This window comes from Hyalella azteca, unplaced genomic scaffold (assembly GCF_000764305.2).
Source record: "Hyalella azteca isolate HAZT.00-mixed unplaced genomic scaffold, Hazt_2.0.2 contig5139, whole genome shotgun sequence".
NCBI lineage: Eukaryota > Metazoa > Arthropoda > Malacostraca > Amphipoda > Hyalellidae > Hyalella > Hyalella azteca.
Genome location: NW_025935338.1, coordinates 475,076 through 497,629, shown reverse-complemented (window position 1 = coordinate 497,629; position 22,554 = coordinate 475,076). Strand labels below are relative to the sequence as shown.

The following is a 22,554-nucleotide window of genomic DNA, read 5'->3' as shown; positions in this document are numbered from 1 at the left end:
GTATGAACATCTTCAAAAACAGACTAGACGAAGCTATGCAGGAGCATATATTCAGTCTTAAAATGCCTAGCAAATTACAGACCAGGCAATAAGTCTAGCAGCTATCTCAATCAATCGTCAGCTGTGGAAAGATCGGGTTCCAAAGGCCGGATCCCTTGTGAATCAAGTCACGAAAAGTTCAAGAATCGGCAACAGGCCATGGGCCTATTTCTTCAACGCCGACAATTCTATTCTTTTCAAATCTAAAATCAGGATATCACGGTTTGTCTGCACGATAAGTAATTTGCAGCCACAAAAATTGATCCATTAGAAGTTGAAACAAAGTTTGGCTCTGGAGTTACTTTAAATATTTTCAGTTAAGAAGCAATATATCGATATTTCGGTTCAGAAACGACTATATATATTTGGAATTAAATATAACTTTTAAAATTAGTATAATTTTAAAATTTTCATTCTAGGACGTAGTATTGAAACGCACCCAATAAAATGATTCATATATTTCTTGGAAGTAATACTTAACGAGTTACATTCAAGCACAAATATCGATGATACATGAGAATATTGGATTGTAAAAAAGAAATTAGTTACTGAATTTGGAGGCTGGAAAAAACATAAAATACTAAAACTACCAACAAATAAAATCAGGTGGTGCAAGATTTAGACTCTAAGTACCGAATTCCCATACAAAGTTGAAAGCAATGTCTGGATAAACTTGAAAACGAACGAAATAATGAGTCTCATTAAATTTGAACCTGTAAAAGTACGAGGTAATAAACACATTATTTTCAGTATTCTCAGGCACACTCGCGTGTAAATATCATTTCAGAGACTAGGTTGATTTTCAACGCAGAAATATCACCAGACTTGTTCTAACGCACCCGAGGAGCCTCAACGTAAAGCTTTTATATGGTTTTTATATTTGCTATCCGAACAACACACAGAGAAATGGTTGTCCAAATAGCGATGTACTTTTTACCCTTGAGTGGGTCATCCTGACCCAGTTAGGCAATGTGTGTCACTATTTAGACAAAATGAACAGTTCCTTTATTCGAGTGAAGTTTTCCTGTGAAGAAGCTTGAATGTTATTGAAAAAATCCGTTCGTTTTGTAGCCAGGATACATCGCACGTTCTAATATTAATAAAGACCTTATCTTATAAACCAAACCACCCCAACGTGAAAAGAATCATTGGATTGTATGCTTGCATCAAAATAATTGTTACTGATACAAGCATCAGAATCCCATTACTCTTTCATAAAAAATATCAGATTTACGAGGTTCTAGTATAGATCAAATCATTGATTCTGTGATAAAAACGTCAGAATCACGGGATTCTATGATAAAAACGTCAGAATCACGGGATTCTGTGATAAAAACGTCAGAATCGCGTGATTTTGTGATAGAACCATCAGAATCGCGAGACTCTTTGATAAAAACGTTAGAATCGCGTGCTTTAGTGATACAAACAACAGAGTCACGTGATTCTATGATAGAAACGTCAGAATCACGTGATTCTGTGATTAAAGCAGAATCATTCGATTCTTGTTCATGTTACATTCAAATTCGTTACCGTTCATCAACTAACCCCAAAACGTGGCACAAAAAACTAACTTACATTGAGTATAAAATATTTTAAAAGTTAACAACAGTTATTAGTTCGAAGAAAACTCTGACAGAAGATGATTAAGGGCGTTTATACAGCGATGAATCTAGCGCGACTGAGTGAGGTGCGGCGTAAAAATATTCTTTTCATTTAAAAAGGAATATTTTGAGCGCAAATATCACGCTATTTAAACATCAATTCGAATAAAATATCTTCAGGCATCGTTTATAATTACTTTACATTATCGTTGAATGAAGTTTGTGCACAATGTCAACTTGGATGAATGTAAAACTATCAACACGGCAACAATCACCACAAAAATACCGTTGGAAATCTCGCCGCACTTCGAACATTTCATATATTTCGTTTATTTCTTTATATTGGGAGATTAGGTACAGGAAACAATTCATTAAATTATTTCGGGCCGGCTGAATCATTTGGTAATTTTACAAGCTAATAACCAAGTTCAGTTATACATGAGGTAATTTTACAAGTTAATGATCAAGTTATTATGGATCACTACAAATAGAAGCATCTGTCGAAATAAAAATACTTATTGTCTTCATAATGACTATGAATAAGTAGCAGAAGTTGGTAAAGAAGTTACTGAAGCCCAAAACAGCTGTAGGTCATTAGTAAAGGCTTGCAATCGAACGCTATATCACAGGCGTCTAAATCTACTCTATCGGTAAATAAAGTATTGTTATTTATAAGTTAAGTGTTAGAAATTATCCAGAAAATTATCCAGTTAAGAATTTACAATAACCCAAACAAAATACAAAACATCTCAAGTTTGAAGCGGGAAAATAACGATGAACAAACTCAGTCGTGATTTTTTCTCCCGTCCACCTTTCCCGAAAAAATTGTGAAGCGATATCACTTAAATAATAGCATGAATTTAGGAAAATTTCTGTAGACACGAATATATTTAAAATACTTCAAATTGAAGTTTTAGGTGTTCCAAAAAAAAAAAATTTCAAATCCAAAGCAAAATCTGTTATATGACCATTTTTTGGGCAATTCATGTAAAAATTTAATAAAATGAACCAAGATAAAATAAGTTCCTTATAACTACAATATAAAAACTACAAAAGAGAACATATACAGAGCCGTAGGTCCCAGGCTATATAAGTACAAACGAATCAACAATTTTCCAATATGTACAAGTAGAATGCAAAAAAGTTTTCCGTGATAAGAAAAGACAGGAAAGCATATTGTCCACTTGCAAAGAAACACCGATATTCAATTTTAATTTACAACGAAAACATCTTACAATGAAAACTCCACTTGAAATATAATCACTGTAATGATTATAATCACTGTAGTGATATTTTAATCGCTGTAATGATTTCAATCACTGTACATGTGAGCTGGCATAATATGTATCGATTTCAACGAGAAACAAAATCTAAGAGAATTATTAGTAGGTATTACAAACGCAATACTGCTGCTAGTCCACTATAATACAGTTGGCAGCGATATCACTTCATTAAAGGCATGAATCTAAGAACATTTCTGCAGATACGAATTTATTTAAAATACTTCAAATTCAAGTTGAGTGTTCATCACTTTTCACTTCGTAGAAAGGCTCCAACTAAAATTTCTAAAACTACAACTTCCACAAGCTAATCCATCTGCTTCTCCTATTTTTCTGTACACGGGAAGGTAAAATATTCGCTAAAACCACCGGTATTAGTGGACTGGTTTGAGAGAGAATTTTATTGAGAGAACTGGTAAACTGCTGTGCTTCTCGAGAAAATTCAGCTCTCTCTGATGAATGAAATGCTAACAGATTCCTAACATTGAATGCTTGTTATCAAAAATGAAGAAAGCTTTCCAGTAAAAAAGACTACCTATATCGAATTCCAGTGTTGGCACGGGAAGAATTTGTACAACAATAAAGTAGGCGCTCAAGTTCAAAGGGGGCATTTCAATAGAGAAGTTCACGATGTAGAATTAAATGAACGAACTGAATGAAATGAATAGAACGTTAATATGCGGATTTTCAACAGTTATCAGTCAGCAGGTAGAATAAATATCAATGCGGTCGGCATAGTTCCAATGAGTAGCAAACCATCACAGACTCAAAGTAAAAGTATTCGCAAAACCTACAGCAGAACACGCCCTGTCATCATAGAGGGATAGACCAAGTGGATAGTCGAGTGGATGTCTTGGTAAAGTCTTCAAGTCTTTACTCATCGAGTGGATCTCCTGGTGAAGTTTAAGAGCATACACCCTGAGTGAATCTCAAAACAAAATCTAGGAGCTTACACATGGAGTGGATCACAAAGAGCTTGGAGGCGAATGCGTTGACTGAGTAGCAGCGGAATCAAGAAGACAATAGTTAAACTGATCAGTTGACGCCGACGGTGAAGAGTGACCTGCGAGATGAAAGGTCCCAGAGCTGTCACAGGCACGCCGTTGAGGAGCTGGTGCGAGGGCGGAGGAAGACTCGGGAGCGTGCGGGTGCGGCAAGCCCGGAGACGAAGGCTGTGACCATGAGTTAGAGGGAAGAGGCGGCAGAGTACCAGCTGGAGGACGAGTAGCAGTAGCAGCAGGAGTAGCGGAAGAAGGAGTAGCAGGAGTACAAGAAGGAACAGAAGAGGTTAAAGCAGCAGGGGAAAAAGTAGCAGAAGCGGGAGGTAAAGTAGCAGAAGTAAGCGTTGCAACAGCCGACGGAAGAGTAGCGTATGAGACAGGAGGTAAAGTAGCAGAAGTAAGTGTTGCAGCAGGCGGAAGATGTCAGGCAGCACGCGGTCAGGAGGCGCTGGCGGCGCTGGTCACGTACTGCAGGAAGCAGATGTTGCACACGCGCACAGGCTTCCAGATGCCGAAGTGCGTCAGGGGCACCGAGCGCTCGCTGCAGCCGCCACAGAACACCTGCGCAACACAGCCATGTTAATAATGCTGGTGGTGCGTGGTATAGTGGGAATAATGAGTGGTTTAGTTGCAGGAGTGAGTGGTCTAGTAGGACGAGCGAGTGGTCTAGTGCAAGCAGTGACTGGTCTAGTGGGAAGAGCTAGTAGTTTAGCGAGAAGAGCGAGTGGTCTAGTAAGGGAAGCAAGTGGTCCAGTGAGATTAGTGAGTGGTCCCTCTAATGGAGAGATTCAGTGAGCTAGACGCCACAATCCCCAAGTGTGAACGCACCTTGCCACAGTTGCGGCAGTGGTGGCGGCGTCTCAGCATGGTGAAGGCGGCGCCACAAGCCATGCACCGCGGTGCCTCCTGGTCAGGTACCCAGCAGGGAGGCTCCTCGGCGGCTCCTCGTCTGCCCACGTCACCCGCCCCTGGCGCCGAGGGTGCCACAGGCACTGACGAGGGCACTAGAGATCCCGACGAGGGCGGCACGTCTAGGGCGGGGCTCGCCAGAGAGCCGCTCACTGACGGCGATGTCAACGTCCCGCTCTCGTCCCCGCTTGCGTCCTGCACGTGGCAGGAGACGAGGGTTAATTTAGGCATAATTTGTGATAATTTGTCATTATTGTGCTTATTACTTCAGTATTTCCTACGTGGACAATATGAAAATTAAGTTAATTACCTACTTGAAGTGCAGAAATTTGAAGCAATGTACTTGAAATCCGTCAATGCCGGAATATCAAGTAACGCATTTCAAGTGCAAAAATGCTGGAATCTATAGTGATGTATCAGAAGCACGGAAAAAATAAAGGTGGAAAGATGTAATAAACCTATTGAATACGCGAATGCAAGACTACTTTTAAACTAAAAATTATTGAAGCCACGAATGATAATCTTGTATTGCGAAAAAATTTTAATTTTATCGTAGCTATATAAAAAGTGACATGCTTTAAAAGGAACTAAAGAATAAAATTAACCCAAATGTGTGAGCAGAGTTTTTCATAGAAGTAAAGGTTCAAGTCGATGTATAAAGTATTCATAAATTTAAATTAAAGTATAAATATTAAAATATTCGTGTTTGCGATCAGCCATTGAAAATGGAAGATCGAATAACTCTTGTTGTAATGTAACCTCAATATTTTATATACTTTAGTAAATTTATAATTGACTTTTTGTTATAAATTAGTACCGTCAAGTGGGGTGACTTCGGCCACAACTACAACAGAAACAAATAGCAGCAAAACAAAATAATAAACGTTGGCCAAAGTCACCCCAGTAACTTTGGCCAACGTTTATTGTTTTTTTTTCGCTGCCATTTGTTTCTGTTGTAGGTGTGGCCGAAGTCACCCCACTTGACGGTAGCAGTAAATAATTCTAGGACATTTTCCTGGACATTGAGAACTAATTTGAATAGATTATTAATAAAGAGTAACTGAATGTGCGACAGATGTTAATGATCCAGAAGACTGTACTGAAGATCACCTGAGCAAGAGGTGACGGGAGCGGCGAGTCGACTGTAGGGGGCGCCTCTAGAGCACCAGAGTCCTGATGTTATAAATAAGAAATCAATTAAATTAAAACGCTTTATTAAATTAAATATTTAAAATTAAAATTAAAATAACATGCTTGGATCAAATACAAAATATTGAGAGCAATTCAATTGACATTCAGGAATTCATATAAAATTTTATTATTATTATTATTATTATTATGCATATAAAACATTAAAAGCATATACCTATAATATAAAGTCACTTAGTTTAACATAAATTAGTGCCGGGTTGGAAATATGATCACTTTATATTCAAGTATAAAGACAGTGGGCAGATGATAAGATGATTTGAAGCTTATTAATATCACCATTCTGAAGCCACCCACTAATTTTATTGCTAAATATATTTGAGTACCAATACAATTTTAGTGAACTGGGTTTGAAAAGGATCAAAAACACGCCACTGAAAAACCGTGTAACTTTTCGGAGTAATAAATTTGAAAAACATTTAAATGACAATTAAATAATGTTTAACTAACGACAATTAAATTACCGTACCTATTAAATTTAAATGAACCTGGAATTAATAACAAATAATTATAAAATAACAAATACACTAACCTGGGTGAGGGGAAGACGTTGGGGGTAAGCTCGCTCAGAGAAAGCGATGGGGGGGAGGGCGTGTGGGGGAGAAGGCTGGGGCTGGGGGAAGCTGCAGGACAGGCTGGGGGAGGAAGGCTGGGAGCTGCTCCCCAGCCCCGCTAGCGCGTCCTCTGCACTCCCCACGCTCAGAGACTCAGAGTCTGGGGAGGAGGAGGGGAGACTGTGAGTGAGCCGGTACACTGTACACTGGAAGCAACAAAACAACACCTACTGTTTACATGAAAAAAAAATACAGCGCACTGTAAATAGAATACACTTCCAACACTGTTGAACACAGGAAGCAACAAAACAATATTTTTTACAGGAAAAAATACAGCAGACAGTAAATAGAATAGTACACTTCCAACACTGTACATTTTATACAAGAACATTAAAAATTATAAAGCGTTGTGTAAATAGAGTACACTGCAAATACCTACTGTACATTTTAAACGTTATACAAGAACACTAAAATTATAAAGATTACCTATGTAAATAAAGTACACTACACGAGAAGCAACATAAAACTTAAACTTACCGTATACTGAAGCATTACTCAAACAAAGTTTAAAAATTAATCCAAATATTACTTAGACACAAGTTAAAACTATCTAAAACATTACTTGAACACAACTTAAAACTATCTACAACATTATTTAGACAAAACTTAAAACCTAATCTATGAAATCACTTAGACACAACTTAAACGTAATCTACAATATTACTTAGACACAACTTAAAACAATAATTGCTCTGACCCTGGCTGGTGGAGTGAGAGTCAGGGTCTAGCAAACGCTCGGACTTGATGGGAGGGTCTGGTGGAGGGTCTGGGGTCTGGTTGAGCAGGAAGACTGTGCGCAGGATCCTGCGCAGGTCACTGGCATAGTTTGTCTGCAGCTGGTCTGCTACGCCTGATATGCAGACAAACAGACGCTGCACCAGATCCCGAGGGTCTTCAAACCTGCCCAGACAACCATGCAGTGAATAACGCTCAATAATGCAGACAAAATTAATCATTTGGAAGAACGATTAATTTAAATTGAACGATTAACAGAAAACGATTGGAGCCAAGGCCAATAGTTAGCACCAATCACGTCACAACAAACATTTCTGGATATTCAAATAAAACACGTGAAAATACCTACAAAATTACACAAATTCATTCAATTGAAATGATTTCTGAACTGACTAAGAATTAATAACATGCTTTAATAATTAAAAATGATTGGAATTACTTTGAAATTTGGTCATGATAATGATTCAAGCTTGTTGATGACAAATAACACATATGAACGTTTTATTACGAAATTAGTATGTAGGTACGGTATCGCATTTAAATGTAAATTGGATAAAAAAATTATAATTGTAAAGGTGAATAAGCCAAAGACACTGAATAAAATTTAATAATTTAATAATCCCGACTGGACCATAAAAAAGAAACAAGAGAATCTGGGAAAAAAGCAGTCAATTATGGTAATTGTTTAGGTGATTAAGCCAAAAGACACTGAATAAAATTTAATAATCCCTACTGGACCATAAATCAGAAACAAGAGAATCTGGGAGGAAAAGCGGGCAAAAATGAAAACAAAATCAGACAACCGGTACAGAATTTGTGACTCACCGAGCGCGCACACGCCAGGCGGTAGCCACCTCAGCCATTTGCAGGGCCAGGGCGACTTCTTCGTCGTTGAGTTCATCGTCTTCAGAGAACGCGGCCCCCACGTCGCTGCTTGTGCTGCTGCTCTCACCCACGTCCTCACTGATACCTCGTCGTTCGTTACCCACGACCAAACCATCTTCGTCGTCCTTTGCTTCGTCACTACACAGCGTTAAACCTTCTTCATAAACTTCCCTTGGATTTGATTCTTGCAGCTCCTCGGTGTGCATATCTCCAGCAATGCTTATATGATCATCAGCAGGCATAACACTTGCATCATCTGCATGAACTTCAGCATCAGTTGGATCGTGCATAGAATCATTTCCCAGAGCTTGGGCGGATAAAATGCTTTCGTCGTCTGTCTCTTTGCCAGTTCTTGATCGGTTTGGTCGAACAGGCGGTGATAGAACATTCTCAGGGTCGTCATCGTGGTAGCTTTCCTCCTCCACATTTGGACTGTAAACAGACTCGACAGAATAGGCTTGGTACCTGCCGTAAGAGTTATTTAGAACCTCCATGTGTCGCTCTGGGGTTGAGGAGTGGAGGGATGTTATGGTTTCTCTGGGGGAGTCAATGATGTGAACGGTGCCCTGTTGGTGTCGAAGGCGTCTTCGACTGTAGTTATCCAGGCCTGGCATTACTTCTTCGCTAATTTCCCGAGAACTTCTTCCATTTGCGCCGAAATTAACTGACATAAAATTGGAACTGTGGTCAACATAAGCTTCAGGTTGTACTAAGTGGTAATCAGGCACCACCATGTCATGGTAGAGGTTGTGGACACCAAAGATGGTGGGGTCAGCCGCCACAGCGCTGCTCACACACTCGCCAATGCTGACGGGAACAGTGTACTCGCTGTCGTCGGTTGGCAAGGTTTGGTCTAACAGAGAAGGTTGCAGGAAGTTTCCACCAGAAATCTCACAATCGTGCATTGACTGCTCAACATCGGCCAATAAATTTGCTGGTAAAATACCTGAAGATGACTCATTGAGGCAAGCAAAGGTACGAGGTCGGGCCAAAGCGTTCCTTAGTTCGCCCAGAGGAGCATTCCTTTCCTGTGGCCAATTCTGATGAGCGTTCACAGATGTGTGGTTATTCACAGAGGCATTAGCATTAGCATCAAACTCGTAATCATTTCGTGATCGTCCTCTAGAACTGGAATATTTAGACCGATGTTTAGGCCGATCACTGGGCAAACCAGACCGATTGCTGGATGTGTGGTGCGGTCTCCGAGTTCGCTGCTGCGACTGTTCGTGATCAGACTCAGAGTCTGCTTGAGCTCGGCTGTCACTGGGCAGATAAGATGCCAAAGCCCTTCGTTCACCAACGTACCCCGCTAAGTCTGAGGCAGGCAGCGTGTTGCGACGAACAGACTGCTGCATTTGTGCTCGCTGCAAGCGTTCGTTGTGCAGGTCGTAAGCGCGCTGCAAACGAATGGCTTCTTCCAGAGACGGCAGATGCGCCAGGCTCTCCACCGTGGCAGTGGTGTTAGGAGGCAGGAAGGCTGGCAGAACTTCAAGGGCTTCAGACACCGAGGGCATCATCGAAGGCGACCCACGGTCTTGTCCTGAATTTGAAGGAGATTTTTTCGACTTTCTGCGAACGCGTGGCCTTTCTTCTGTGCCGGTCAACTTGGCCAGGAACCTAGGAACGAAATTTATTTTTAATTACGAGACATTCATTAAATTAATCGATGGATCATCCAATACAATCTAGAGCTCTTATAATCTAATAAACAGAAGAGCTTTCAACAGGAAAATGTGATCCAACAGAGGCACGGGTTTAGGTGCCATCATTCCATCAAGTATCCTCAGCCTTCAGTTATTCATTAGCCTTAAAGTCAACTAGAAGCATTTAGTTATCCACATGTCTATTAATTATCCATGTTTTTTAGCTATTCATATGTCTTTTATGTATCCACATCCATATGTCTTTTAGATATCCACATGTCTTTTAGCTATCCATATGTCTTCAAGTTATCCAAACGCCTTAGGTTCTGAAAAAGCCTTTAGATGTTCATAAGCCTTTATTTATCCAAAAACCTTCAGTTATCCATAAGCCTCTCCATAAGCCTTCACTTATCCACGAGCAGTTATTTATCCACAAGCCTTCACATGCGGGATAAAGCCCCTAGTACCGTCTAGCCATCCATAAGCACCTGTCACTGAGTCGCTCCTGCCGCAGACGTGCGCGGCTGGAGGCGCTGCGATGCACGCCGGAGCCGCTGGTGCGGCAGCGCTGCGAGTTGCGGTCTCGCTTGCGCTCACTGCTACTTCTGCTTCGGCTAGCTGGCTGCTTCTCTGCTCACATACACGCTCAATTTAGGTAAGAATGTTTCCGGTTCACACATACACACTAAATTAAAATCAGTATAGGTGCTTGATCATTCGAAATATTATGCTTCTCTGCACACACATACGCTCAATTTAGGTAAGAATGCTTCCGGTTCACACATACACACTAAATTAAAATCAGAACGTGTGCTTGGTCGTTTGAAATATTAAATGTTTTATAGTCTAAGTTTTAATGGGATCAGTACCTAGTCTCAGGATATCTTTCATGTTTGTTATGTATTATAATTACTATAAGATCATGTCAGAGGCCGGATTCTACGAGAAGCATATCAAGCTTCGAAAACAAGGAGGCACATTAGTTTAAAACTAAAAATTAAGGTAGAACAAATATTGTCTGAATATTCTTTGGAGTAGGTATTGACTCGTTTATAACACTTCATCAAAATCCATTACTGCATAATTGTCTCGTCAAAATAAATCAACGTTTTTAATTATTATCGTCAAAATATATTAATATAAAGTAATTAGTCTAGTCGAAATTTAGTAATCTAATAAAATCTATTTCGTCAAAATATAATAATATGACGTAGTACGTCTTGTCAAAATCCATTAATGTGGAATAAAGCCAACAAACTGGCAGGTCAAAACCCATTAATGAGCCATAATTAGTTTCGTCCTCAAAATCCTATAGAAAGCCAACAAACTTGCTGGTTAAAACCCATTAATGTGCCATAATTATCCTATATAAAGCCAACAAATTGGCTGGTGAAAACCCATTAATGTGCCATAATTATCCTATATAAAGCCAACGAACTGGCAGGTCAAAACCCATTAATGTGCCATAATTATCCTATATAAAGCCAACGAACTGGCAGGTCAAAACCCATTAATGTGCCATAATTATCCTATATAAAGCCAATAAAGTGGCAGGTCAAAACCCAATCAGTCAGTCACTCAGTCACTACTAATTGGTGTGTATAGAGGGTAGAATCTGGTAGATTTATAGGAAATAAAACTAGTAGATCTATTGATAGTGCTGTGCACTGTGCTATCCTATCCTACAAATCTGTTATGTGACTCTTCAATGTTTAGAAGATCTGCATTCCTGAAGTGTTTTTGTATATTGAAGCCAGTTAAATGGCCAATATTTAGCTCATTACCTTGCTCCATACAAACTTTACAAAGCAATTGAATAGATTTGTCAATAATTGCTTACCCAAAAATCCCTAAGTGGTAAACACCACCTTGGCCTGTTGGCCATTATTGAAAGCAATAAGTGTCCTTTTTAGCCATCCATTACGATCCATATACTGTTAGTAGGCTAATTGCAACATAAAAAATAACACTTCAAAAAAGACAAAAAAGCTGAAAAAATAAAAAAAATCAAATAAATAAAAAAAATCATGAAAAAATAAAAAAATCGTTAATTTTTGATTTAAAAAATAAAATAAGAAAATCACCAACCCTGAAACCCATTAATGTGCTATAATTATCCTTATTAAGTCAACAAACTTGCTGGTTAAAACCCATTAATGAGCCATAATTAGTCTCGTCCTCAAACACAGGGTAAAATAATGCCAGCAAACCCTGGGCAGGGAGGAGGTTGTCCTCGGCAGTGAGGGTGCGACACTCAGGGTGACGCTGCAGGAAGTTCTGGATGAAGCTGCTCGTGAACGCGGCGTTCCTGAACGCCACGGGGATCTCGACCTCCTCCTTCGGCCCTCGATCCTCAGGCCTCTTATCGTCATCTACACGATAATTAATAAAATTAATCATTAATAAATAATTCATTCATTATTAAGATAATCAAGCACAATATGCACAATAATTAAGTAAGTCAGGTACGTGAGGCACTCTTAGGTACTAACAGACAGTCAGGTCAGATAAGGTACCACACAGTCAGGTCAGGTACCACACAGTCAGGTCAGGTACCACACAGTCAGGTCAGGTACCACACAGTCAGGTCAGGTACCACACAGTCAGGTCAGGTAGCACACAGTCAGGTCAGGTACCACACAGTCAGGTCAGGTAGCACACAGTCAGGTCAGGTAGCACACAGCCAGGTCAAGTAGCACACAGCCAGGTCAGGTACCACACAGTCAGGTCAGGTAGCACACAGTCAGGTCAGGTAGCACACAGTCAGGTTAGGTAGCACACAGTCAGGTCAGGTAGCACACAGTCAGGTTAGGTAGCACACAGTCAGGTCAGGTAGCACACAGTCAGGTCAGGTACCAGCAACACAGTACGGCAACACCTCCGTGACTCACAGTTAGGCAGGCTGTAGGTGCTGTTCTCAGGCAGGGACAGGCTGGAGTGCTGTGGCTCCTCCAATGAGCACAAGCTCTTCTCCAGCGCCGCCAGCTCTTCAGGGCTCATCGTCCACAGCAGCTCACGGATCTTGCTCAGCAAAGTCTGCGGAAGGGAAGAACAGGTAAGCAGGGGCCCTACTATCAAAACTCGTACGGTAGCGGCCAATTTTTCGTCTGTGATTGGTGGGTTCAGCTTGATAAGCAGTGAGCGACTGATAGAGTTTTGAACTCGTACCTATCTATTTTTGATAATACGACCGGTGTCATATGCAAATATGCACTGGCGTGTATACGACACCGGGAACTGGCGTGTATATGACACCGGCATCTTGCCAGGGGCCTGCCGAGGTTAAAGTTCTCACCTTAGATGTCAAATTGAGGCAGTCATACTAACCTCGAATAATCTGAAGCGTTATGTAAGTGTCCTCACAATGAAAAGTCTGAAGAGGCAAGTGTCTTCATGCCTTGATGGGTCTGAAGAAGTGTCTCTTCATTAAATGGTCTCAAGAGGAATGACTCCAAGCCTTGTGAAGGGTCTGAAGAGGTGTCTCTTCGTTAAACGGTCTGAAGAGGAATGCCTCAATACCCTGAAGGGTCTGAAGAGGAATGCCTCAATACCTTGAAGGGTCTGAAGAGGTGCCTCTTCATTAAACGGTCTGAAGAGGAATGACTCCATACCTTGAAGGGTGTGAAGAAGTGCCTCTTCATTAAACGGTCTGAAGATAAATGACTCCATACCTTGAAGGGTCTGAAGAGGTGAGAGAGGTTGCGGGAAGACCCGTGGTCCAGGTTGAGGGGACCGTCAGGGAAGAAGAGCAGACCCGCGACGATGGCGAGGCGCGGGATGGTGAACATGAGCGCGGGGTCGCACGTGTCCACCTGCTCCTGGGTGATCAGTGCCAGCAGCAGTGCTCTGCAACCACGATAATGTCAGTTATATACATCAATATAACAATTAAATACCTCATTATATCAAGCATCAACAAAAATATAGCAAATATCAACGTCAAAATCTCCAGTATCAAGGTCAAAATATCAAATATCAACGTTGCTATGTTCCATATAAACGTGAAGATATCAATGTCAATATATAAATATCAACATAGATATACCAATATATATGTCGCTATCTAAATATTAATATCAAAATCACTCCATCTTTACAGCGTACATTATTACTGGATTCCCATTCACAAATAATTTTAAGCTAAATCAATTTTTAGTAAGGCATAAAATAAATTTATAGGTCTATTGTTAATTATAAAGAGCAGTCAGCATCAACCGGTAATTGTCGCGTTTGAACACATATTAGGACATCATGGGAAAAGCATAGCGACACAATGCAGGACTACATATTAGTGGTGTAAAAGGCAGTAAGTAAGAAGATAAGTAGACACTGCACGCACCTTTGCACTGTCTCGGAGAAGAGCACAACGACGCACTGCAAGACTACATGTTATGAGTATAAAGGGCAGTAAGTAAGAAGATAAGTAGACACTGCACGCACCTTTGCACTGTCTCGGAGAAGAGCACAACGACGCACTGCAAGACTACATGTTATGAGTATAAAGGGCAGTAAGTAAGAAGATAAGTAGACACTGCACGCACCTTTGCACTGTCTCGGAGAAGAGCACAACGACGCACTGCAAGACCTCGTACTCCTCAGGCGACTTCACAGGCACCATTGCGCTCACGTAGCTCAGCTCAAACTCAGAGAAGAGTAAGTCGAAAATCTTCAGCGACTCCCGGATCTTCTCAGTGAACTCTTGCTCGGACTTCAGGCACTGTAATTATATTTATTATATATTTGTCATTTCAATGATGAAAATGTGATTATATTACATTTGAACCTAAGATCGAAACAAAAACAATGACGGGTAATTTTTTGAAGATCTTCTGTACACAAATTGAAAACTATTCTAGAATGACATAAAATGATTGGGGTATCTAATGGGGTCATTAAAATTTTCTACAAGAAGTTGATGCATAACGCAAAACTAAGTCATTGTTCATCTTTCCACAAATAAAATTATCTTTTATTTGTAGAGTAGAAGCATCTAAGAACATGAAAGAAACCAATTCTAACTAAACTACATTTATTATTACAGTTATTATCTAAAAAAATTTCATAGAAGCATAATAATTTGATAGATGACCTTAGTTATTAACCAATAGTAATTTCATAAAAGCAAAATTAATTACAAGCACACCTGCTCCCTGAGAAGATTGCGGACAGTCTCAATGGTTTTAGTGACCGCCTTGGCAAGCGGACGCATTCGGGAGCTCTCACTCTCCCTGTTGAGGATGCTGCTGCCTGCTGCTAAGCACTGCCAGGTACATTTTTGTTATCACAAACGTGCAACAAATGGTACTACAAATAAATAAAGAAAATAAGGGAAGATAGTAATTTTTTAGCTTTAATTGCAACGAATTCCTTGCAAGTGTTTACAATCTTTTCAAAAATGTGGTACAAACGGTACTACTACAAGTCAATCAAGAAAATAAGGAAATGTAGTGATTTTTTCGCGGTAACTGCAACGAATTCCAATTAAGTGTTTACAATATTTTCACAAACGTGGAACAAATGGTACCTACTACAAGTAAATCATGAAAACAAGGAAAGGTAGTGATTTTTTTTTGCTGTAATTGCAACGAATTCTAATCAAGTGTTTACAATCTTTTCACAGACATGGAACATGAACGCAACAATTTACTCACAGATATATGAAAACATATAGTGAGTGATCTTTTAACCCCAATTACAACACACATAGTATTCCTTATAAATACCTTCTAATACCTTCTAATAAATACCTTCTAAGTATTCTTTCTAAGTATTCACTTCTTCCTTTTATTCACTTCTAAGTTAGGGTCAGACTCCTGCGTATTGGAATAATTTTCTCGAAATGAACTGGGACAACCGGGACGAGACAAGAAACTACTAGAAAAAAATAACGGGACATACGGTAAATTTGTCCTGGAATAAATGTATGAAACGGGAAGGGATGGGTGTCCCGGACTATAAAACGATACGAAACAGATATAAAACGAGACCTGACATAACGAAACGAGACATGTCTTAAATATTCAAGACGAAAAAAGATATTCCTTACTATACGAAAACAAAACTCAGAATTCCGAACGCGTGGCTAAGGAATACCAAGTTAGCCCTTGATTGTTAATGGGCAGTTGCCAGTCATGGGCAGATTCGGTGACATTTAGCTGCCAATCTAATTCGGCAGTAATATTAGTGAGCAGACTTGACGATGTATGGCTGAATATTGAGTGAATGATGTAAGCTGTCGAGCATACATCATACGAGTTCAGTATACGCTTGATGGCATCATCGTGAGTCGGTGACGTTATGTCAATTGGTCAGCCGCTCAGTAGGATGTGGATGTGCTTTCTCTAGCCCTACAAGACGCCACAAATCATAAGTGGTAACTGGAAATATTTTAAGGAGCAAAGAGCAGGCAAGACCCATGATGGCCGAGATATTGACCAGGCTAATAGTCAATGCCAACCTTATGACGATATTTGTTAGTTCACCGAAGACACCACACCGGGCATGAGTAGACACATTTTTTTGTGGCCTATACAGACTCTGATGGGGTGTTAGACAAACTGGAGAACATCTACAATGAATATAAGGCTACAATGAATTTAAAAAGTTTAGACGTACATGAGAATGGTAGACGAATATATCATATTTTTTGATGTCAGTTAACCAAAGCCAAAGTTTACACCCAACCGAAACATTGAAAAAAGTCTCTTATGCCATCAGCATTTAATGCACTCAGTCATTTAATTTTACACCAAAGATTGTAAAAATAAACATAATTGTTTGCCTGGCAGATGTCTCGTAAAAACTTGTTGGATGGAAGTAGGCTCACAACAAGCAGCTACTGGCCGTTACTCGCTAATAACCACTGAAACAGGCAGTACTCCTGTACACGAGGTTTCTAGCCTGTTCATTAGTACTGGCTGTAGTTTGGATAGAAAATGAAGCAACGCATAAATTTGAGTTGAGTCCAACCTCGGAGTCAAGCTAGTAATTAGATATGTCTTAAATTTCATGCATATCTCTTCAGAACTGGAGACTTGTGAGCTGTTCAGTTTCAAAAATTTGTTTTTAGAATATCAAAATTAAAATGATGTAAAAATCGGTAATAATTCCTCCCGCTGCATATTTCTAACAATTATTTATACCTATTTTAACTTTTGCCCTTGCCCTTCAAATTTGTTAGATGGGTATTAGCGATGTCATTTTACAAAGTAATATACCGTACCTGAAATGTTGTAAACCAAAAAGTTTTGATCAGATAATGTCTGAAACAATTTTCTATTCTAATTACATAGGTATTACACAGAACTAGAAAGTTTCACTACGTATGTCTCGTTATAAAAAGATGAAAATTCTGGGAAATTTTAAAGCTCCTATTTTAACCGGGACGTCGCAACTTGGTATTTTCCTGGAATTTCCGCGCAGTGCTGAAAATTGTCCCGGTTTTTATTGCTAACCGGCACAAACCCTATTGTCTCGACTCGAATAGAAAAAAGTACGAACCAAATGCAGCAGTCTGGTGAGGGTTATAGCAAGATTATAAGTAACGATGACATGGAAATGTCAGTCGAGAAACTAATATTTTAATAAGCAACAATGTCTGTGCCAGTACACTCATTTTTATGGCAGCGCCAAGTAAATGAGTAACTTTATCCATCCCACCTCAGCACCAAACCAGAGCTGTCCTGCAAGGTTCCCCTACAGGGCTAAGGAAAGGTGTCACTCTATCCCACCTCAGCACCAAACCAGAGCTGTCCTGCAAGGTTCTCCTGCATCACGTCATCCGGGAACTTGGCTCTGAAGTCCCTATTGGCTCGCTCGCCCGGGATGATCTCATCCATGATGGACATGCACAGACTCACCACCTGTACATGATATACCGTATACATCAAAGTTAATTACATTGACAGTTAACTAAGAAGTCCAATATTTGTTACCTACTGTGAAATATAGTAAAAAATAATATTTGGAAATTAGTTTTCATTACCATAGTGGCTGGTTTTATCATCTCTTGAGAAATTTCTTAAGGGAATTTATACATTATTATTTATTTATAAGTAAATCTTATGCATGAGGGAGATTCAGACAGAGGAGGACCCAGAGAAAATAATAAATTAACTGTGAAAGGATTAAGTACCCAGAAATAACTTAACTTATCCAGAAAGTACTCACAGTAAAAAATCATAAATTGTTTTCAAATTAGGTAAAAATTGCAAACATTTCAATTCCTTAATTAGAAATGTGAAGAGGAAATAGGTAGTTTTAAGTTTTATTCTGACATCCAACAAAAATATAATAATAGTACTATAATGTACGTAAATTAAAATTGGAGTGAAACAATGAGAAAATTATTATTAAACATCAATTTACATTTTAGGCATTTCATCAATAAAATATTCAAAATATTCATCTTGATCTTACAAAGTTTAATCATAGTTCACAAATATTTGTTCAGGGTTATTAATGGTACCTAACAGGTAAAAACAACAAGGTTGGCAGATAGACCCCATTCTCTTTTGCATTCATTCATGTAGCCTCTTCTGAAAAGCTGGTCATTTTCATAAGCAAAATTAGATATTTTTATTGAAATTATATTTACAAGCTCTGAGCCTAATCCAGATTCCCTAATAATTTCAGCAACAAGTAATGAGATCTTCACAGCTGATAAGTACCTAACTTTGAGTGGTATGAGTATATCTGGAACACTGAAAGTATTTAGAGCATTGACAGATTGCTTTTTCATTCGTACAGGAGATGGTTCCTCAACAAACAATTCATACAGAGGGAACAACAAGCACCGAAGTAACAATGTTTACTTTTTCTATGTTTTTTTTCAAATTAAGGAATGATTACTTAAGTAAGGCACTAATTCCAAGTAATGTGAATAATGTTATGCAAATAAAAATATATTTTTATAAGGTCAAAAATGTTCTCCTACATAGTTACTCAGCATCTTAAGTTGATATGAGCTAAGACTAATGTCCATAATTAAATATTATATACCTTGTCTTGACAGTGTCTGAGCTGATTGACAAGAGCTGTGCACCTCTCCGGATCTTTGCGGCCATCAAAAGTGTCTAGCTCACTGGCCACCATATTAAGTTCTTCATCAGCATAATAAAACTGCGCCAGCAAGGAAGGGTCATCTCGCTGCAAATGGAGTGATTTTAACATAGGGATTTTAACCAAAGCAATCTAGTATATAATATAGCTAAAATTTCTTCATTACAACAGGTTCAATCATTCATGAAACAGCTACCAAAAAATTGTTAAGCTAATTGCACATCTTTTATATTCCTGAAACATTTCTGACAAATAGCATGTATACTACCGCATATACAAATTACAATATACTTAAATAAATGCAGTAAAATACATTGATTGTATATAATGAAATATAAGTTAAAATATTTTAAATATAATATTTGTCAGTCAATGCTACTACTGGGAAGGTCAGTACGGTACTGGTAATCAGTATGTATCAAACGTTCTAGCTGCAACCTCTGCTTTCTCACCATTTTCAGACTTCAGAGCAACAAAATTATTTCTCACAAAATGGATTGAAATCATTGAATTTTATCCATAAGTCTCTTTTATGCTAGATGAACTACATTTAATCAAATTGTTAACAAAAATGCAAAATTAGACTGTAAGATTGCAAAGGTTCTAATAATTTTTTCACTCTGGAGCAGAATTGGAATTTTCCTACTTGTTTCTGAAATCTTGTGGCTCAAACATGACAAATTTTTAATACATTTGAATCTTGTGGCCCGATCATGCACTTTTGTTAACAATTAAATAGGTAATTCATCTTGTGGCTCAGGAAATAGCGGAAAAGCTTTATATATGAGTGGCCATAAAGATAAATGTTTTCTACGCTCGCTCTGGACTCTGGAGTCTGCAGCAGCCAAATTTCATTCTTAAGTACGTACCGGTACCTAGAAAAATTCTAAACCTGGAATGCTGCTAGGGTAAACGTGGTATATTCTGACACATTAAGGACGCATTGAGAAATTAGAAACTATAAAAAAACGTATGCGTTACGTAAGTTCAGTTGGCTTCACGTGACTCTCAAAACACCTCACTATGCGTCAGCAAAGATGAAACGTCACAAAATGTTGCCATATTTATTAAAAAGCCTTTAGAATGGAAACCTACCAAATCCCTATATTCAGTCACCATAGTGGCAAAGCAGAGAGTTTTTTAGACTCTCCCTCAAGTTCATTTTTGAGTTCTATAAGTAGACCAATAAAGTATCATGGATACAAGCAGTGTGGAATTCTAGAGGGATAATAAATTAACCAGTACACATAGCATATTGGAAAGCAGGACCTGAAAGCTTGGAAAGGCCAGGAACTTTAAACTTTCAGTCCATTATTTACATATCCTATCCCTTTCCAGAATTCCATTTGTGATTGGTTTGTTATTTTAGCCACTTTCAGCTTTCCAGCTTTGATTGGATAATGGAATTGTAATATTATCTGCTTTCTAGCTGTGATTGGTTGCTGGAAATGCTTTCAAGCTGTGATTGGCTGATGGGGATGCTTTCAAGCTGTGATTGGTTGTGCCCATAAGCCCCGCCCCCAGGTATGGTACCGTCAACCGGGGCTACTCGGGACAGTTTTGAGTGTTTTTTGTTAATAACTTCTTACGATGAAACATTTCATAAACAAGTTTAGGCTCATTTTATAGCTCTTTGCGAAAGCTATCGAATGGCATCTTCAAAAAAATTCCATATGCTATTCGTAAGGTGCCAGAAGCAAAAAAAGAGTGTCCCGAGTAGCCCCGTCGAACAGGGCTACTCGGGACACTGGGAATGAAACTTCATTTTAAAACACTTGTAGCATGCAGAGCGTACTCATCCATTACTAACAGTACTCTGAAGTCTGCCTCTTTCATTGTAGATGATGTAGAGGTAGAATAAATGACATTTTCTGTGATTTTTACTTGTTTTTCCTTTATTGATATGATATTGCCATATACATTAATTACCGTATTATTGATGTGCAATTATCGTATTATTGATGTGATCTGTAAGCTTACAGGACGGCTCGTAATTTCACATCATTTTAATTGGGTTAAGTGAATTTACTATAGTAAAAAAGATCGTGAAAAACATACCTGAAACAGAAAGGAATATTTTAGTGACAACCAACGTATCTTTTGGAGAAATAAATCGTAGTTTTGGTCAATTACTTTTCATTCTATGATGCCTGGTGCACAATTCTATACATGACATGCTATGCACAATTTTGTGATGACTGATGATGCACTAATTTTTCGATAAGTGAAATTTTTTTCGCTGAGCAAGGAAAATGTGATCAATATTCTTTGTTTTTAATCAATTTTTTTTGTAATTGGAGCTTTTGCTAACTGAGGTTCTACCGTAAATGCGTTTTTGGAGGTGTCCCGACTAGCCCCGGGGGGGTGGCCCGAGTAGCCCCGCCGTGTGGAAATGGCCGCCATTTTTTTGGGGAATGAGATAGGCAATATCTGCCAATTATGTTTTCAAGTCGACACCTGGGTGCAACTTTTATGTAAGTAAAATTTTTTAATATGGCGAATATTTTTTTTTGCTACAGACCTTAGCAGAAGTAACTTTTCAAAACAGCGTTTTCACCATTTTTTTCAGGAATTTTTCAAAGCTAGTAAATGTCGTATTTTTCGACTGCCTTTATACTACATAGATAGGAAAAATGTTGACGTTTACGCCGCTATATTTAGTTTTGCAATATTCCAATTAGTTTCGCTACTATAACAGTTTTACTCCATGTCGGAGGTGTGTCCCGAGTTGCCCCGCCAGTCCCGAGTTGCCCTGGTTGACGGTATATGTACTACAGTATACTGGTTAACTAAATACTTAACTGAAACTTGATCATTACAAACAAAAGGCCTGGACATTTTTTAAAAAAAAACTCATTAAATATAAGACAAAAAATATCTATCAAACACGAGATATCCAAATAATTCTATTACAAACCTAATGCACTAAACAATTGAAACATTTTGTCCACTTTTGATCCTCCTTTTCATTTATAGTTAGTCTCCTGGCAGGCTGGCAGAGCACTGTATCAAAGGAAAGCTTTTCACCTTTGGTGGAAAGCTTATTTATGAGTGAACTTCAATTCTTAGAATTCCAGCCTGGATACAAGCATCATCATACATAAGAAATTGGTTTAAATCTTGAATAAATGAGGATATTAAAAATGAACTGATTCTAAAAAATCTCTGGTTTGCCACTATGTCCGTCACTGTGTGTGGCAATATTCGAAACGTGGTGAGTCGTATTGCGTCAGCGCTTCAAATTTAACTGATACGTAATGCCGACATCCACGTGTTTGAATCCCATTCGCTGTGTGAGCTGTATTGGGATACAACACGGCTTTGAATTAGAACACTAACGAATATTGAACACTACTTAATTACGTTTTAATTAACAGCTATTAGGCTTTTAATTAAGCAAATTTCAATTTTTGTACAAAGCTTGGAACGATCTGTGTGTGTCCAATTCAAGTCGTGTTGGAATTAGTTTTCATGTGTCTAAATCCATTTCTCAACTTAATCATCTATTAATTTATTTACGACTTGAAATCAGCGAATACAAGTATACTTAAAGGATTCCTAATATATTCACAGACGTA

The 22,554-nt window shown here is 38.7% G+C and overlaps 1 protein-coding gene across 1 annotated transcript in view; it reads right to left on the bottom strand.

The window, feature by feature from the left end:
• Positions 1-481: 481 nt before the first annotated feature.
• LOC108679384 (lateral signaling target protein 2 homolog) overlaps positions 482-22,554 on the bottom strand; it is a 25,985-nt gene continuing 3,912 nt past the window's right edge. Inside the window, exons 2-15 of the mRNA XM_047880299.1 lie at positions 18,917-19,063; positions 17,647-17,778; positions 15,060-15,176; positions 14,458-14,633; positions 13,588-13,762; positions 12,808-12,952; positions 12,127-12,288; positions 10,405-10,546; positions 8,214-9,890; positions 7,351-7,553; positions 6,572-6,753; positions 5,941-6,006; positions 4,750-5,025; positions 482-4,482 (exon numbers count right to left, since the gene is read on the bottom strand). Of these exons, the coding sequence (XP_047736255.1) occupies positions 4,360-4,482; positions 4,750-5,025; positions 5,941-6,006; positions 6,572-6,753; positions 7,351-7,553; positions 8,214-9,890; positions 10,405-10,546; positions 12,127-12,288; positions 12,808-12,952; positions 13,588-13,762; positions 14,458-14,633; positions 15,060-15,176; positions 17,647-17,778; positions 18,917-19,063 (3,723 nt within the window). The 3' untranslated portion in view covers positions 482-4,359. The remainder of the gene's footprint in view (positions 4,483-4,749; positions 5,026-5,940; positions 6,007-6,571; positions 6,754-7,350; positions 7,554-8,213; positions 9,891-10,404; positions 10,547-12,126; positions 12,289-12,807; positions 12,953-13,587; positions 13,763-14,457; positions 14,634-15,059; positions 15,177-17,646; positions 17,779-18,916; positions 19,064-22,554) is intronic.